We start from the raw sequence: 19,932 nt of genomic DNA, 5'->3' as shown, positions 1-19,932 counted from the left end.
TCAACTTTATTTTCTGGATTGTATAATTTGTCTCCATTTTCTGTATTCTTTCTTCCAAGTGATCTAGTCTGTTGGCTATGCTTTCTACTGAGTTTTTTATTTGATTTATTATATCCTTCATTTCAAGGATTTTTGACTTTTTTTTTTCCAGAATCTTTCTCTTGAAGTAATCTTTTGCTACCTGTATTTGCTCTCTTATCTCATTGTTGGAGTGATCATTTTTTCCCTGTATTTGCTCATTTAAGTTATTCTTTAATTCACAGATATTTTAACTATGAACCTTCTGAACTCCTTCTCTGACATTTCATCAACTGCACTGTCCATTGGTTCTGTTATTATAGTGTCCTGGTTTGTTTGGGGCACTTTCCTCACTTGTTTTTCCATGTTGTCTATGTGTCCTCCTTTCTTGCAGTGTGGATCTGAGATATTACAATTTCTTCCCTATATTCTTTTAGTACCTATGCAGATTGTCTGTACCTCACCTTGATGTTGGGCTTCCAGACCCTGCTGGTGTCCCTAAATGCATACTACTGCATCCTGGATCTGTGCAAGTTAGAGTGGTTGAATCTAGGCCTCTGGGCTTAACCTCCCTAGTAGTCTACTTGTCAGAAGAGGAGTTCCTGCATTACAGGCTAGTCTCTGGCAGGTGTCTGGCCCCGCCTGGAAGGTGTGTGTGTGGGGGGGGGACTTACTAGGCCAGCTGTGAGCCTGGGTCTCTCAAAGACTGGTGTGGGTGGATCTGGGCCACTAGGCTTGGCCTCCCATGGTAGTCAGCTGGTTGGAAGGGGCGGTCCTGTGCCTGAGGCACACTAGTCTGCTGGTGGGAAGAGTCAGTCCTGAGTCAGAGGCTAGGCTCTGGTGAGTGTCTGCCTTGCAAGAGAGGCGTAGACTGGCTCCCCTGTGAGCCTGAGTTCCGCACAGGCAGGTCTACGAATTATAGTTTTAATTGAAATCTTAAATTGATTCCTCAAAAACCTATTTTTTTTCAGTATTTCTTTTAGATATATGCTGAGGGATGACTATAGGTATTGTAAAAGAAGCAAAATTGCATTTATGCTATCTTAGAATTTTTACCACGTCTGAAAATTAAATTGATATTATGGCAGATTAACAGGAGAAAGGCACACACATTTATTTAAGATTTATGTAATAAGGAGTATTCTTAAGGAAATGAGGAACCAAAAAAAGTTGCAAAGCCTGAATACTTTTGAACTAAGATGAACAAAAAGAGGCAATAGTGAAAAAATAACTAAATATTTACAGAATGTTCATTTTTGTTTGTTTTTGTACAGAATTTTCTCTGTTTTAATTGCCTGTCCTTCTCAATATTAAGAATGTCACTGTCTTCATGATATGTAAGAATACTTTTCATATAAGAGTTTTTTCTTCTGCTTTCAGGAAAAAAAAAAAAAGGAAAGGTTCAGAGTATCCTTCTTGTACATTCGATTTATACTATTGTATTTTATGTTATCTTATATTACAGTGCTGGGGATTGAATCCAGGGTCTTTCACATGCTAGGCAAGTGCTCTACACCTGAACTATATCCTCAACCTTGATTTTCTCTTTTTCTTTCTTTCTTACTTTTTTTCTTTTTTTTTTTTTCTTAATGTCTTTAGGTCAACGTAATCCTTATAGCAAAATGATATATTTTGGGTTAGCATATTCTGCTACTCTAAAGTATCTGTAAATCTAACATATATTATTAACTAATAACATTCAAGTAGAATGGGTACTGCAAATTTTCTCTTTTGAGGAAACAACTGAGATGTTAAATTTTTACATCAACACTATTATTGTGAATCTATGATAAACCAGGTATGGGTTATGATTCTAAGAATTTTAAATTACATTTCATCTTGCTAATATATTAAATTAGCCTCATTTAAATGAGAAGAAACTAAAATCTGGAGATTTTTGAAACTTTCTGAAATAATGCTAGAGGTAGTAAATTGGGACTTAAAACAGGTTATTCCAGTTCTAGCTCTAATAATTCTACACATAATTTATAAAATTTCTTCAAACTCTAAACAGAGATCAAGGATTCAAAACCCCTCTTTCTTTAGTTGCAAAAGGTGTTGCCTGAACACAGGATGGCCAGCATCATTTATGGAACTCATTTTCAAGTTGAAATGACAGATGGCCTATTCAAAAAGTATTAAGAAATTCAACAGTAGCTTCTTCAGTCTAGTGTGGGGTTCTTTAAGATGGGAGGTCCTGGTCAACAGGTGAAATCACATGTTCAGGTCTCACAAACCTGCTCCATTTCTGATTACATACTGAGACAAACATGAAGCAGTGCAATTCAAACTGCTTTAAAAATAAATATTCATCAGGAGTTAAGTCATGGTCAGATAGCAAGCTGGTAATTTCCACATCTGAAATACTAAGCTGAATCCTCAAATAGGTATCAAGGTCAAGTTATTTGAAGTAACCATTCCAAACTTGGGAAGGCAAAACATCAGGTCTGAATCACCAAGTGCCTCTGAAGAGTGTAACTAGGCTAGGCAGATCATCAGCAATCATTCAAAGCTTCAAGCTAAAGTAATAGATTTAGTTTATCTTTCTAATTTGGCTCTGAAATACAAACCAACCCTAAAAAATCCAGTTTCATCACAATGAGATATAAACAGTGGTACCTGTTAATACTAACAATTGTTGGAGTTTTCCTTTATGAAAGCTGTCACTTCTCTGTCTTCATCCTAAGAGTTGATTGTGTCCAACATGATTCTCCTCATTCCAAAAGTAAGGTTGTTTGTGCTCTGCTCATTTCAAGATACTTTCTCAGGCCCAATGAGCTTGGAATTGCACTTTCCATTTCAGATACTGTGAGAAATTTAACTTCTAAAGCTAGTTGAAGTAATTATGATTCAGTAAAAAGCTAAGCCAATTACCTCTTCTTAAGAACTGAACCTATTTTTTGCCACTAACTGAATTCAATCTGTGGCACAACTGTTGGAAATACCTACCTGCCAAACCAACACCAGTCAGGGTCCCATTATGCTATTCTGGGAATTAAATTAAGCAATGAGAGTGAAAGGGAAACTGCATATAGGGAATTGTTTTTACGAGACTTTAAACACTGGTTTTATGCTAAGCATGTCACACACCTCGCCTGGAGCAGGACAGAATGACATACAAATGTACTTCTTACCAATGTGTTTCCAGACCCTGCCTCAAACAGTTTAATTCTACTTTCCAATGCAATGTATCACATCATGTGGCAAGTGCTATCTACTGCAAGTAATTATTTAGTGCATTATTCCATGGCATAATTCCCCTTTTCGTTTTTAAAAAATATTTTAAAATGCCATGCAGAGAATGAAAAAAAATCTAAAATTAAGGACATAATCAGGGTCTTAATAATAAACTTGAAGTTTCAGAACACATTTATTGTAGCAGCCGAAGAGTTCCTTCAAGAAAATTTAGCTATAATCATTTCAATACATGCTGAAGACAATGGAGCTTGGTATAGGAAGGAAGGACTCCATTACATATTAGTAAAAAAAAAAAAAAAGTTGTGTCCTAAGCATGTGCAACATACAGTTCTATTTTTTGAAAATCTGGGGTATCTAGACAATAATTGAAGACTTCTCTATTTAGAGATTTGCAAAAGCTTTTGGAATTCTAGACATAGTCTCACCTCAGCATACACATTTTAAGATCCTTTGTTGCTGGTACATTGTGCTACTCTCCTGCTTTCCTGAAGGACTCTGAGGGAGACTCAAGTGGTAAATATACACCAGCAGCTCTTCTGTATGATTCTGCATTCTCAGAATGCTTGTTTGTTTATTTATACATAAGCCATGACATTTGCCAGCAAATATATATATATATATATCACACACATTGCTTTTTTAATAGGTGATGCCAGACCCAATTCTTTACAAAGACATTCATCCCTGTGGCTTTAGCTTTTGATTTGAAGATCCTTGGGCTATTTGGAAAGAGGCTAAAGAATCTACATATTGTGTTAGGGCAAAGTCTAACAAAGCCATTTTTGAGGCTTGAAACTTTCCTTTTTCTTCTTGTTTTCTGTGACATAGCTAGTGATTGAATTGCTACCAACAAAAGTTACTTTTATGTCACACTTTATATTGAAAATACACATTTTGTTTATGTCCACTTACTATAGCAGTAAAGAGCATGTTCTAGAGAAATGGAAGAAGTGTGCATTTCCACTCTTCTTCATAGCAACAGGTAACTAGAGAGTCAGGGGTCCATTTTTGGTGAGTACTCTACCTCTGGGTCTTATGAATAGTATGAGACAGATAAAGGTGCAGATACAATGGAAAATATTTTTCTGTTTATTTTTCTTTTCCCTCTTCTTCTTCCCAATGGGCACCTCTTCAGACCCACGTAAATTGTGAGAAAACTTGTTAACAGGTTTTTAATGTGTGAATGCATTACATGGAGAAAGATTGCACAAACACTTATAAAATAGCCATTAATACATGATATTGGTAATAAAGATGATGTTCATAACATTTAACATGTTTGAAGTACTAGTCATCAAACTGATGCTCTGACAAGAACTTTTCCTGATTTATCACACCTAATTTTCCAAATAACTATGTGAAATCAGAAGCCCTGTGTTTTCACACATACTGAGTAATAAGGCATTGGGCAAAGTCACAATGCGTGAACATGAGTGGACTTGGATATAAAAGAAGCTCAGTTTACCTCCAGGGTATGAACTCTCAGCCACTTGATGCAGGAAAAGGTGGAGGGCATGCAGCCATACATACAGGAAATTAGAACCTGTCAACAGAATATATGTGGATTAAGAAGTCAGAGCTAAGACTTAAGAGGAGTGTCAAGGAGATGCATTTTAAATTCCCTCTTGGAAAGAGGAACAGAAGTTGAATATACTTCAGATAGATTTAGAATCCTATTTGCCTTCCTTTTTACTACTTCAGACTTTAAATATGCCTGCTAAGAAATCAGTTCTTACACATTATTTTTAAAAAGCTGAAATTATTATATTAATAACAATACAATTACACATAGCTGGAAGAAGAATTCTTTTCAGCAGTAATATATATTCTATTTGCATATGACAGTATTTTTTTGTATCTGAAAATTATTTAGTTAAAATTAGGAAGTCAGATAAATTTTGTAAGGGCAAATGATAATATCCATAGCACTTTTTGGTTTATATCACTTAATAAGATTGTTAAATATACTCTTTGGGCTTTTATAAAGCTAAATTTCCCTTTTATTCTTTTAAATTTAGTTTTAACTGATACATTAAAAGCAAAAAATGCACATATTAGTGGGATTCCACTTAATATTTTATATTAAAATATATACATATTCATATACACACATATGGCATGGTGTTTAATCAGGTTAAACATATGCTTCTCCTCAAATATTTATAATTTCTTTATGATGGAAACTTCCAAAATCCTTTCTTCTGAGTTCTAAAATATATAGCACATTGTTGTTTTCTGTATTTCTCCTCCTGAGCATAAACACACCAGAATTTCTTACTACTTTGTAACTATAACTTTGTATCCATTGATCAACCTTTTCTTATTTTTTCTCACTTCTCTACTTTTTACAGCCTCTGGTAACCAGCATTCTACTCTCAACTTTTATGCATTCCACTTTTTGAGATTTAACATATGAGTGAAATCATGAAGTACTTGTCTTTTTGTGTCTGGCTTATTTCACTTACTGCAACAATTTCCAGTTACTTCCAGATTGTTGCCAAAGACAGCAATTGATTCTTTTTCAGAATCAAATAATATTCCATTGTGTATTTGTACCACATTTTCTTTATCCATTAATCAGTTGACGGACACTTAGGTTGTATCCATTTCTTTACTGTTTTCAGTGGTGCTGGACGGGACATGGAATTGCAGATGTTTCTTCAACATTTCTATCTATTTTCTAATATTGTTCCTCTACTTTGTCAAAGTTTTCAAAGAAGTTGGATTTTATCTAAAGATTGTGATATTTGTATTTAATTCTGAATAACTATAACATGATTTTAAAATGTTAAAACACTCAGATATCAATAAAACTGCTTAGAAAAATCTACAATGAAGATGATGCAATTGTGACTATTATAGGTTTGTTACTCAAGCTAAGGTAAATAAGGAACATTTTTTATTTCCTTTACAAATCAAAATATTTTAACTGCATCACTTTATTTGAAAATTTTGATGCTCTTTATTTTAGCATTTATAGTAAAGACATCATTATTAGCTTGCCATTTGTTTGTAGAGCTAATTTAGAACCAATAAATTGTTATGCAAAATCAAGTCATGGCTTTTGAAATGGTATCATTCATGACTATATTAAAAAAAATGTCTGAAACTTTATATCTCAGGGTAAATATTCTATCACATTGTAGAATTAGTAGCCATATATTATAATTTCCAAGAAGCAATTTGAATGTTACTATTAGAATACATTTTAATTATCATAGTCAAAAAATAGGTTTTTAGTAGAACAAGGATTTATTGATCTTGGATAAGTAACTAATTTATTTAAAAATAGTTCTTCATCTCAAAAAAATGTTAAAGATTAAATAAGTTATATGTAAAAATTATGTAATAAACATTTATTCATATCTTGTATATTTGGACAGTAAAGACACAGATATGAGCTCAATTATACTAGGTTTTACTGTTAATTTTTTTACAAAGTAAAAATAATCCCCTTGTGCTCAATATTAACAGAATTCATGACTACTTAATTAGGCCCTGCAGTAAATTTCTTCATTGCATTTGCTCATTATGTTAGGAGAATGAATGAAATGTTTATTAGTATGTGAGCACTTAAATATCCATAAGATGCCTATATAAATTAAATCTGGTGCACAAACATGCATTCCTAAACAAAATTCTCCTTTATTTTTTCTAGACAATCCCAAAGAGACAACTCGTGTAGCTGTTTTTGTGAGAATTTTGGATGTTAATGACAATGCCCCACAATTTGCTGTGTTCTATGACACTTTTGTATGTGAAAATGCCAGACCAGGACAGGTAAGCAACTGGAAGATTGAAAACACAGGGCAGTTCTGTATTAAATGTTTTATTTTCACAAACTTGACAGGAATGAATGAAAAAGGGATAGGAACACTCACATATACTCCCTGCAATATTTTCAAAACGGTGACATGTTTTTAAAATTGAGAGTATCTAAAATAGCAGTGTACCACGTTTCTTAATTCCTTCCTAAAGTTCTGATGTAAAAGAAAAGACATTATCATTTGCACACAAATGTATAGAAACAACTTCAGCGCCCTGCACCTGCCAGGCGAGCACGCTACCGCTTGAGCCACATCCCCAGCCCCACAACTTCAACATTTAAAGCCCTCGAAAACATGAGCAAACTAGAATCCTCTGCTGTACCATTAGGCAAATATTGAAATTGCTAGAGAAATGGGAATGAAAGTTGGTGAAAACCCAGCAACAAATGCATGGAATCTTTGAAGCATTCCATCAATATTCAGATAAATGTGCAAATACATTTTGAAGTAGGGCAGCAGAATTTGCTTATACATTGGTTTTCATCATTACACCAACATGTGAAGTGCTTAATGACTCAGTTTTAGTCCTTTAAAGCATTCTCCCTACATCAGCTTTGTTTATAATTATTTAAATCTTTTCCTCAGTGGACTCATTTTGTTGTTTAAAAAGCTCCAGAATATATGGCTGAAAAGACTGTTCTTAATTGCTTTGAGTGCTGTCTTCACAGAAGGAAGCTGCATGTTATAAATAATAATTGAGAATCCAATGTATTTTATTAGAGAAAGAGAAGCCATCATGAAGCTGTATTGTGTTTAGACATCATTTGATGCTTTTATAAACATCAATGTCCTTGTTACATTTTTTATGCAAATTATATTGTGGAATAACTCGAATACTTCCTTTTGAATATACTAACAGGAATTCAATAGCCTGTCTATTGTGAGAAATGGTAAGATGGCTGCAATTGGATTCTTTTTTTTTTTTTAACTTGAAAATATTATAGAAGTGTTTAATTGGGAATATTTAAATGACTTAGCTACTTCCAACTTCTTAATGAAACAGTGTCCACCCTAAAATACCATTCAAAATAGTCCTCTGCTTGGCAGGCTCAGCATGAGATAAGTTAAAATATTTTCTCTAAGAGATAAATTACCCATTTTGCTACAACTGCATTCATTGCTCCCTCTATGATTATTCTATTTGATTTTCAAGAGATATCTTTTCAAAGCATTTCAATTATTATATAATGCAGACTTACAAATGTATTCAAAATATACAAAATAAAGAATTGTGTTTATTTTCCAGTGCCTTTTCTCTTTTTAACTATAGTTGGCTCAGTAATGCTCCAGAATTTCTGTACGTGTAAAACCTAGTTGGCATAATGAAGAAAAATAATCCAATGAAAGATGATTTTAATAAAAAGCAGTTAGCCTACCTTGACTATCCTGATAGAAAGGACATGATTAATAATTCTTGTTTAATTGACTGCATGGACAAGTCTTCCACACTAGTTATTGTTAATATGACCAGTTTGTGAAATGCCACCGTGTTTTCATTGGCTGAAAACTAGTTCTGCTTATACAAAAATGTTATAATGAATGATAGAATTCTAGGTTCTGACATCCAAGCTTGCAAACTTAAAGTGATTATTTGATAAACTTCTTCTCTGTGCCTTTTATGATAATCACTCATTAGCTTGGCCTCCCCTCCTCCTAGGAAAGGAAGATTAGGATGTCTGGGAATGCTGCAGTTATTTATAGAGAATCTCAGTCCACCCAATTCTCCTGCAAATTAAGTGCTCTTTAAGTAGCACTTAGAAAACAACATGGGGAATAATTCCATTCATTTGGCGTGCAGACAAATTGATAAGACAGAAATAAAACTAATTGCCACTCCCTCCTCCTCCTTATTTCCTGGCCTTAGCTCTTCCTTGATCTAAGCATACAAGACTTTCTTAGATAGGATGCAGTTTGCAACTGATGAAGTATTAGAAGTCAGTCCTCTCCTGCCTAACAGGGTTACTTAAATTCTCACCTTTCTACTTCAGAGAGACAGGACCTTGAAGGAAGGAACAATAGGTCTTTTACTTCCCTTTGGTTTCCCTCACTTACCTTCACTCCTGCAGTCGGTAAAATGTATTTAATAATTGTCCAAGTCTAGATGAAGAAAATACCATGTTAATCACAAAGAACCTTTCCCAAGGAATCTCTCTAGGGAGGGTTGCTGTTTATATTTACTGTTCACTAAGCACCTTATTAAAGCTAATACCACTGACAGCAAATATCAAACCAGAAAGAAACCAAGACTTTATCAAACCAAAAATCATTTCACGTAGTTTTCGTAGGACAATATTTAGTTACTTCCTAGCAGCTAAAAGATTGAAGTTTTCCAGAATAAAACAAAGTTTTTTTTTTTCATCAACAAAAACTCCTAGCTAAAACATTACAGCATAATAACTATTTGTTTAATTTTAAATACATTAAAATCCACTCATTATTCCACATTTTGTTGTAGTATGATCACTGAAACATTCTTAAGGCTTATATCAAATGTAAAAATACAATGATAATATAAACAATTATATTATTGCCAAGAAGAAAAGCTAAGAAAGAATTACCTATATCTCTTTTCCATAGCTCAAAATGAATATTGGATATCACCAGCTTGTGTTCATTTGTTTCCTAAGTGTGATAAATTGTTTCATTGCAATTGGATTAAAATGATTTGTCTCCAGTAGAAATAAAATATTGAGTATTCATATAGAGAGCCAGCAGAAAACTTTTATCTACTTCTTGTTGTGAACTTCTGATATTGATTGCAAGTCTTTATGGCACACTTACCCAAACAATAGTTTTGTGATTTTGAATGTATGATTGGAATAGAAAGTAAGGTTAAATTGAAAGGTAAATTTTGAAAATAAAGGGGTTAAACACTAAAGCCAAGTATGTCCCCCCCCCAAAAAAAAATCTTATAAAGCAGTACCTCTATTCGCAACAGAGAAGTCTTAGAGTCATAAAATTTATTTTAAAATGATAGGTATTCTGCAAAATGTGATTCTGTTTTTTGTAACTTTAATATGAATTGGAATTACTCCTTTCATAACAAAGTATATCAATTAACCACTGACTTTTAAATCAATGAATCGACTTTTTCATTAAAATATCATTGAGCATTTTATATAAAACTTTATGGTTTACATATATATATAAAGATGTGAATATATGTCCTCAGAAATGTATTATTGTATTATTTTGAGGATAAAAATGAACTGCAATTCTTATTTGTAATAATAGTTACAATCATATGTTTATTTTGAGACATTGTAGTTTTTATTCTAAAGAAATTAGGTCTTTCTTGTGTTTATAGGTATATTCATATAGAAATCTTTGTGACTAGGAATTTGAACTACTCAACTGTCTTTCAAGATATGTTACTTCATTTATTTCTCTTCAATATACTCTTATGAATCAAAATTTTAAAAATAAATCTTTTAAGTATATTTGATAGATACAAATCAGTTAAGAAATTCTTTGGTAAAGGAATTAATAATTCCTGAGTAGTTTAAATACCTTTTTTATGTTTTTATCTTTAACTCCTATACCATTTTTATATTTTATAAGTCTGGCTTCTATTTAATCTTATTATAAATAAGATTTAGTCAAATATATTTTTAAATTGTTTTAAACTAAGTTAGTTTTAAATAATTTTTGATGCTTATTTCTAGATAAAAACATATTTTTGCATGTCTTAATTAAATTCTTGTGTCATTTTTGATAAATGAGTAAAATTATAATTTTAAAAGTTAATACTTGAAATTTTTCACATTTCTGTTGATGTAGCAAACTTTGAAAGAAAATAAGAATGGTTATAATGATCTCTTCATTTATTTCTTGTTTTGTTTAATGTTTTAAACTTGAAATCCCTAATTAAATCAAGAAAATCTCAGCAACAAATATTTCCACCAACTATTCACACAAAGTTAAATTGAATTGATGCATTAAAAAGCATATTCCTTTTAATTAAGCATATTAGATGATTTTTACAGGCATAAATAGACATCAATATGCATAAGAAGCAACTTTTGAAACCCTGATAATAATTTAAATATTTTTTAAAAACAAAAAAATTATTTCATATGTAACTTAAAGAATAAAGAAATTATATACCGACCCAAATACATAACTGTTACATATATTATATATTTATATAGTATCAATCATATACTATATCAAAAAAATGATATGATTATGTATAAACCATTAAATTTTCCACTGTTATCAGACAGTTTTTTATTAACTCTTATATTAAAACCAATTACCATTTCCCCATATAATACATCTTGAATTTAAAAATATATAATTGTATTTAAAGTGCAAATGAAGCAAACTATTGCTATTATAGTAGAAAATAATATATAAACTTTTCTTTGTATAATTTATATTCAACATTATGTATGAAGTATCTATTTTCTTTTATTATGTTTCACCTAACTTTGGGGAGGAGCAAAGCAATATTTTTATTTCCACAATTTTTCCTACATCAGATCAACTCTTCCCAATCAATGTTTAGATTTATGTGAAATAACATACTGGTTCTACATTTAAATATAGAAACCCTCAAAAAAATATAATATCTTATAACTTACCATTTTGAAGGAAAAGACAATATTTATGAGAGAAAAATAAGTGGGACTGAGTGGTAGAAGAGAAATATCATTAAAAAGAAAATGATCATTAAGATTTATTCACCATGAACCAAATAAATTCTTTTAAATTTTTCTACAAAGCAAATTTTTTAAAATTATGTATTACAAAAGCAGATTATACATGTGTATGTTTGATGACTATATAATATTTCTCTCTCCTACAGCTAATACAGACTATAAGTGCAGTAGACAAAGATGACCCTTTAGGTGGTCAGAAATTTTTCTTCAGTTTAGCTGCTGTCAATCCAAACTTCACAGTACAGGATAATGAAGGTAAGTTTTAGAACTTGTTCATTATGATATAACATGACATTAACTGGAAATTTCTTCTAAAGTAACTATTATAATATACATGATCTATCAATTTATTGATCTGCATTATGAAATTTTGTTTTTATCTGATAGTTAATGATATTTCATGATAATGTCTTGTTTGAAAATGTTAGCTCTCTTTCATTTAATAAACTATATGAGAGAAGTGTCTGTGTAGATATGAACAATGAGATTGATGTTGAAATGATTAGAAAGGCTAGAAATAATCACTTTGCCTAAGAAAAGGTATAGAAAATATGAATGGAGAAATAAGTAACTCAGTGAAAGTGTTATGCAAATTCTGATGAGATTGAATAGCAGCAGGTTTATTGAAGCCAAGTAGGCATAAAGGAAAAGTAAGAATGTGATGTAGCCTCACTAGCCCCTTAGAAAATATGGTGCAAAGGCATTGCAAGATATGCTGTTGTCCTTATAGTATACAAATTTTATTTTTCAGAAATTAATTTTTCTCATAGTCTCACAAAAATAAAACACATTTTACAGAATAATTATGATTGTTTAAAAGTTGAACAGCTCTGTTCCCTGATAAATATGTCATTGGAGTCATTCTAGTTAAACAAAATTATGTTGTCAGATCCCTACTCGACTTATTGTATTTTATGTAAAGCTAACTATGCAAGACATGAGTTTTAGAATGGCTGCAGATTTGTGTATTTTTAAATAAGCCTCATAACCACATTGGCATGTATGTAGTGCTTTCTTCACAATGCATGATGTGTGTTGGCAGAATCAGAATCTAGGTATTTTTCAAAGTACCAGCAAATAGTTTAAGATAATAGGTCATTTTACATTGTGCCAACCTTTATTCAAGCTATTTCATCTGGTAGAATCTTAGCAAAAACCAACTGAAAGGGGGAGTATCTATTGTAAACATCTGTTTTTTATTAAATATGAATTTATTAAAATGTTCATGTTTTCTATCACTCCAAACACCTAAAGTTATCAAGTTGAAAAAATTAACATGAAGGTGGCAGTCAAAATGCAGAATGAATATTTAATTTCTAAACATGAATTGTAGACATTCATATGAAATATGAATTAGAGATTAAGTCTGAATTAGAGATAAACAACATCCTACTTTTTAATTTGCTGAACCTGGCAACAGATACATTGAGTTTTGTTGTTGTTGTTTATACATGACAGTAATCAAACACTGAATTTAGACTGGAGCTGTCCCTAGTACTGAATTTACAGTATTGAATTGACAGTGCCTGCTTCTAGTTGTATTTTAATTTTCTCCCTGCTCCAGTGAAACTGAGCACTGGTTATTAAAAAGTGATATAGACATGAAATAGTATTGTCTTAGCATGGCATTTCAAAGTTATTGGGGAAACCACTCAAGACCAGCCTTAATTAATTTTTGACAAATATTACCAAGAGTTCTTTAATCTATATACGGTACTCAAAGCAGGAAATAAGCCCACAGAATATAAACCAGAATATTTAGCCTAATCATGTAAAATTAATGATGCTGTGATACTGATATATGAAATAGCATATATACCACCTTAGTGTTAATTTTCTAGCCTTGTATTTATTAATATTTGCCTTAAACTCCCTTATTTCTAGGTTATTCCTGTTTAAAATTAATTTTGTTTATTCTATCATAGGTCAAAAATTATATCATGAATTTCTAAATATTCCATAAAATAATTTGAAATGAGTCAAACTTTATTTGGTCCCTCCACCTGTCAAAACTATTACAAAACTAAGGTTCAAACATTTGTTAAAAAAAATTAAAAATTAGACAAGCAAGATTCTAAAAGTACCATATATATATGCTCATATTATCTTAGGATATTTCAGGGGAAAAAATAGTTATTGAAAGATAAATTTTAAAATTTGTTTATGTGCATGTTATTTTGTTAGTCTGCTTTCCCAGCTTATGTAGTTAACTGGTATCATTAAGTTCCAACTCATAATTAAGGAATAAATTATTTTGTATTCAACCACTGTACCTGCAACAGATTACCACTATTTTTTTTCTCTCCTGTTTGTTTGATTTAGCAGCTCACTGACTCCCTCCCTATATTGGCATTTTAAACAACTCTGCAGGGCTGACTAAACAAAACTAACTTCTCTGGGCAAACAACCGGGATAGAAACTATCATACCAATTATTTTTTAAATACTACTTGTTTGGGGATAGAAGTCTTTTTTCATTTTAACCCCACAAATTCCATGTGAGAATACTAGGTGAATTAACAGGTAAAGAAAAAGTCAGTAGTATAATATGCTAGGTAGTGGGATATTTGTCTTTATTAAATCTTTACTTCAGTCTGGAACTTCATTAGAAACTTCTAAGAGTTAGCCCAGGCTTTCTGTTATTACTTTCAGTTAAATACATCCTTTAAGTTATGTGTTTGTTTGAATGAGTGGAAATCAATGCTCAGAAATGTTAAATAATTTGCATGCTGCTGGGTATATATTGAGATTCTTCATGGATTTTGTCTATTTTATTGCTTTAAACAATGTAACAATGCTTACAATGTATCCAATCCTATTTTCTTCATGAATATTGGATTGAGATATGCTGTATGTGTAAATGAATAAATGAAAGAAAATAATATTTTCTTTTGGTCTACAAAGCAGATTTTCAGAAAACAATAAAAAACTTCTCATCTATGTAAACTTGATATTTACTTATACAAACTCACCATTTTGAAAATACTATGGGATAATTTTTGAAAAGCTAGTTAGTACTCAATCCATAATGTTAGATTCCTTGAACTATCTTATTTGTCTTGTTTAATGTCATTGTGCATATGTAATAGAAAACTTTATAATGTTTTACATTTTTTTATGAAGAGAGTTTTATTTATATATACAGTCCTGGTTATCACCATGAGTTATCAGTTTACTATACGAAACAAACATTTGTAATGTGTTAAAATTTATTTTAGATAACACTGCCAGAATTTTAACTCGAAAAAATGGCTTCAATAGACATGAAATAAGTACCTATCTCTTGCCTGTGGTGATCTCAGACAATGATTACCCAATTCAGAGCAGCACAGGCACACTGACCATCAGAGTATGTGCCTGTGACAGCCAAGGCAACATGCAGTCCTGCAATGCTGAAGCCCTGCTCCTCCCTGCTGGTCTCAGCACTGGGGCCTTGATCGCCATTCTCCTCTGCATCATTATTCTGCTGGGTAAGAAACTTTATAGAAAATTGAATCATTTTCTAGGATACTTACTGTAGTATGATTTTAAACAAGGAATATTGCTATCAGAATAGTCCCTTGCCCAAACTTACACAAAAGTTTTAGGATATCCAGCCAGAATATAGAAGCAATGAAACTTTTCATCATTCAGATGTGAATCAAAATGTAAAAAAGCAGCTTTCATACTGTCATTACAATATATGAAATAAGTAATGAGAAAGCAAGAAGGGTTGAGGGCAGAATGACTGTGTTAAATTTTGGAAAGTTGAGAGATAGGTGATTGCAATTCTTGAAAAAAACATCAATGATTGGTACCTCCAATTAGTTTATAGCTGGCCCATCACTGCTCTTCTGAGCCCTGCAGTAACTCTATGGCGTTGTTTCATTTTGGATCATCTGCCAAACTCTAATTCAGGAGGAGGGTAGAAGCTGGAAGAGTATGATAAGATTTTAACCTCAACTCTAAAAGTTAAATATCAGCAAATCTCAGTAAAACAACAACGATAAGGTTTAAGATACATTCTGTTAGAAACACAATTCACAAATTTGATCTAGTATAGGACTTCTCACCAGCATAACTATACTCATTATCAATTTTTCATACTTACATTAAAGTTAATTTAATAATTAAGCCTTCATTTCAAATTCTAAAATAATCTTTACAATAATTTATTTTAACAATTTTTACTGTTATAAAAAGACAGCACCTTTTTATGTGAAGTTAGGACCAATAACAAAGACATTGCAACCAGAAAGAATATTAAAAATATGTGTTAATTCCATAATATAGCTAATCCCTCATAGAAGATTCATTTTTTTCCATTTTTTTCAAGTATATACAAGAGCTCTGTGATTAAATATCTCAAAGGTAAAGGTAAATTATACATATGAAATAAATCACTAAATTAATGGAATGATCAATTCTACATAACTTTCTTTCTTTCTTTTTTTTTTTTTTTTTTTTTTTCAGTTTTGTTTTTTACTGGCAATTGATGCCAGGAGTGTTCTAACAATGAGATCCATCCCCCACATCGCCTGCTTCTCCCCACCCCCCCAGACAGGTTCTCACTAAGTCTCCGAGTGTCTTATTGGGATTACTGGTGTGTACCAACACATTAGACTTTACATTAGATTTACATGTAGTTTAGGAAATGAAAATGTGCACCTTTAAAAATATGTATTTTTGAATGGAATGGTGGTGCATTCCTATAATCCCAACAATTAAGAAGGTTGAGCATAAAATCACAATTCCAGGACAGTCTAAGCAATTTAAGGAGAAGCTTGGCAACTTAGTGAGAGCCTGTCTCAAAATAGAAAAGGAAAAGGATTGGGTATGCAACTCAGTGATAAAAAGCATCCTTAGGTCCAATCCCCGATGCCAAAAAAATAATAATAATAATAAGTTTTTTTATATATTTAGTTATAAGGTATTTTCATATATAACAAAAATAATAAATGATTTCACTTAACAGAATATGGGAGAATTGATAAAAGTTTATTTTTATAATTTGACTTTTCTGTATTACTAAACATATTAAGAGAAGTCAAGAAACAGACTTTATACTAATTAAATCAAAAAGTTTAAATATGAATAATCTATTTATTTGAGGACTTTATAATTTATATGTAAATTATATTCAGTCATTCTGCTGAAATATGTATTAAATATAAAATCTCCAGTAAGAATAACATCAAGAGTAGCAAGCTTTTATTAAGTTGATTTTGTCAAACAGTGTAAACAATAATATAATGAAAAACACTTTTATCTTTCATTTGATGAAACAATGTATGCAGTATGTATGGTTATCTTCACTTTATACACAATTAAGATGAATGTTCAAAATATTTAAAGCATTCTCCAAGGCCATCAATTTGTGAGAGGTTGAACCAAAGCACCTTGCTTCTTGGTGATTGTGTGTAAATTTTCCAGTGAAATTTGGAGTTTTTGTCCATGTTTTTTTTCCCTCATAATGGCTGGGTTGAGGCCTCACTGTCTTATGTGTTCACTGAAAAAATGTTAAAACTCTCCCTTTATTTGATTTACTTGTCTCTAAAATAATGATTCTTGATTTTATAACCTAGAGTAAATTGCTTTTTAACTGCTTTTGAGTTAAGAATGAGATTAAATTTACTCTCCAGATGCATTAGCTTCAAACTATTGTTTTGGGTATCCCTCTGACCCTTATTGAAAACACTATATCTGACATTCCAAGAAGCAAGGAAATGAACTTGGAGTTGGAATCAATATTACTAAATTTTTTTTATTAGAAGCTTTTTGACTCAGTAAAATCAATTTGTTCATAATAATCAATCTGAGTTTCAAAACTTTACTTCATACATTTTATGGGTGCATGAATACATGAGTTTAAGCAAAATAAAATTAATTTTTCCCAAAGACCTGAATAATAAACAGCTTTCTGTCTTCATCAAGGGCTATTTTTTTTTTTTTTATCATTTTAAGGCCAAGATTACTTAACAGTGGGTTAAAACTCCTTTTGGTAGAATTAGAAAAGTTTCTTTTTTGCCCTGTCACAGATTTGAAGACCAATAGTCTGAGAATTCCATGTTAATAAATAAGGAAACAGAACTTAGAATATCTTGATACAAAAATATCATAATTCCCCCATCCTTTAGACATTCTTCTAAAAGAGGCTAAGGACAGATATATAAGAAAGAAAGATTTCTCCCCTTCTTTTACCTATGTAATTGAATTTCCATCTGTTTCTCTAAATCAATTTAATGGACCAGAATCTAAATGTTTGGGAACAGCAAATAATAGTGGGAAATTTAAATGCAATCAGAAGAATTTGATGTTAACTTCCTCTTAGAGTTCATGTTATTAACATTATTTTGGTTATTAACAGTATTATTTTTATACTTATTGTTACTGTCTCATCAAAGTGGAGAACTGTCCTTTGTGAGCAATACACATTTCAACTTATGTATACACACTTTTTAAAAATGTATCTTGGACTGGGGATATAGCTCAGTTGGTAGAGTTCTTGCCTTGCAAGCACAAGGCCCTGAGGTCCATACCCAGCAACAAAATAAATAAAATTAAAATAAATAAAAATGTATCTGGCCAAGGTCCCTGCATTGATTTGGAGTTAATCCAGTGTAGTGACTTGAATATACTTGTTGTACTGTCATCTAACAATTTGGGGGAGTTCTCTTACAAGATATGTATTTCGAAGGAAAGCATCATAAACCTCTAAACCCATGTTATGTCTAAACATCTGGGTCTTATTTCCTATAATGTAGGCCTTCTTTTAATAAAGTAAGAAACAAAGCTATATAAATCAATCAACACAGTTATTTAACAGAATCAATATTCTATGCCTTATTAAGAATGGTAAGGATGTGAAAATGCAGGCATATTTTAGCCACTTGGATCTTACATGAAGCTTAGTTCAACTTTTCTAATGTTTGTATAACATCTTTCTTACTATTTATTACACAAGGCTCATATATTCTGAACAACCAGAAACTAACACTTCTTAGAAAAACAGAAAAAAATATGCACTGTATTTAAGGAAGATTCCACAGTGCCTTAATAAGTCAGTAACACGGCTTTTGAACATCACCTGCCTTGACTAAACCCTTTTCTGCTTCCCCCAACCAAAAAAAAAAAAAAAAAAAAAAAAAGGAACGTGCAAGAAAAAATGGGGAAGTAAAAAAATATCTAAATAACGCATGCTCCTTTTTCCTGCTCCCACTTGCTTGATAGCATTCTGAATGGGCTTCTTATGTCTCTCCTTTTTTTTTTTTTCTTCAAGTTATAGTAGTACTGTTTGCAGCTCTAAAGAGACAGCGCAAGAAGGAACCTCTGATCTTATCCAAGGAGGACATCAGGGACAACATCGTGAGCTATAATGACGAAGGTGGTGGCGAGGAGGACACCCAGGCCTTTGACATTGGCACCCTGAGGAATCCTGCAGCAATCGAGGAAAAGAAGCTGCGGCGAGACATCATGCCAGAAGCGCTCTTTATCCCCCGCAGGACTCCCACGGCGCCTGACAACACGGATGTGCGGGATTTCATCGCCGAGAGGCTCAAGGAGCACGACCTGGACCCCACCGCACCACCCTACGACTCCCTGGCCACCTACGCCTATGAGGGCAACGACTCGGTGGCTGAGTCGCTGAGCTCCCTGGAGTCAGGCACCACCGAAGGAGACCAGAATTATGATTACCTCCGGGAGTGGGGCCCCAGGTTTAACAAGCTCGCGGAGATGTACGGCGGTGGGGACAGTGACAAAGACTCCTAACCTGGATTTCTGTTCTGCTCAATAAGAGGAAGCGACGTGAAGGACACTGTCTCCACTTCACCATATTTGATAATCAGGAGACATTTCCTGCCACTCAGCACAATTCTTTCCCATTTATTTCTTAATTTGTTCATTAATTGCATTAATTCTTTCCTGTAGGATGTCTCATGGAATATATGCGACATTTTATTTAATCACTTCCAAGAGCCAAAGCTATGGAAATTCAGTGTTGTCCATCTTAGTAAATTAAAAAAAAAAAAAAAAAAAAAATTCAAAAACATGAACAGGATAGCTCTCCCTTAAGCAACCTCAGAAATGAGCCGCTTCTGTTAGATACATGTTCTGCCCTTGCAAATGAAGTTTTTGAAAAGGTGCAGACAAATTTTAAGATATATCCTGTTCTGTACATTAAATTTAAAAAGAAAAAATGTACATGTGGTGTTAGTAGGTGTGATATGCAACCTGGTATACAAACAT

At 32.2% G+C, this 19,932-nt stretch overlaps 1 protein-coding gene across 3 annotated transcripts in view; it reads left to right on the top strand.

Moving 5' to 3' along the window:
* Nucleotides 1–19,455, top strand: part of Cdh10 (cadherin 10) — a 106,486-nt gene extending 87,031 nt beyond the window's left edge. The window contains exons 8-11 of one of the 3 annotated variants that reach the window (XM_076856178.1): nt 6,875–6,996; nt 11,854–11,962; nt 14,925–15,176; nt 18,971–19,455. In XM_076856178.1, the coding sequence (XP_076712293.1) occupies nt 6,875–6,996; nt 11,854–11,962; nt 14,925–15,176; nt 18,971–19,455 (968 nt within the window). Of the gene's footprint in view, nt 1–6,874; nt 7,006–11,850; nt 11,963–14,924; nt 15,177–18,964 lie in introns of all 3 variants that reach the window. The other 2 variants (XM_076856177.1, XM_076856176.1) reach the window with 2 other exon arrangements.
* Nucleotides 19,456–19,932: the final 477 nt, after the last annotated feature.

Source organism: Callospermophilus lateralis, chromosome 5 (genome assembly GCF_048772815.1).
Source record: "Callospermophilus lateralis isolate mCalLat2 chromosome 5, mCalLat2.hap1, whole genome shotgun sequence".
Lineage (NCBI taxonomy): Eukaryota > Metazoa > Chordata > Mammalia > Rodentia > Sciuridae > Callospermophilus > Callospermophilus lateralis.
Note: the sequence above shows the minus strand (reverse complement) of the source record. Positions and strands in the feature narration are given on the sequence as shown.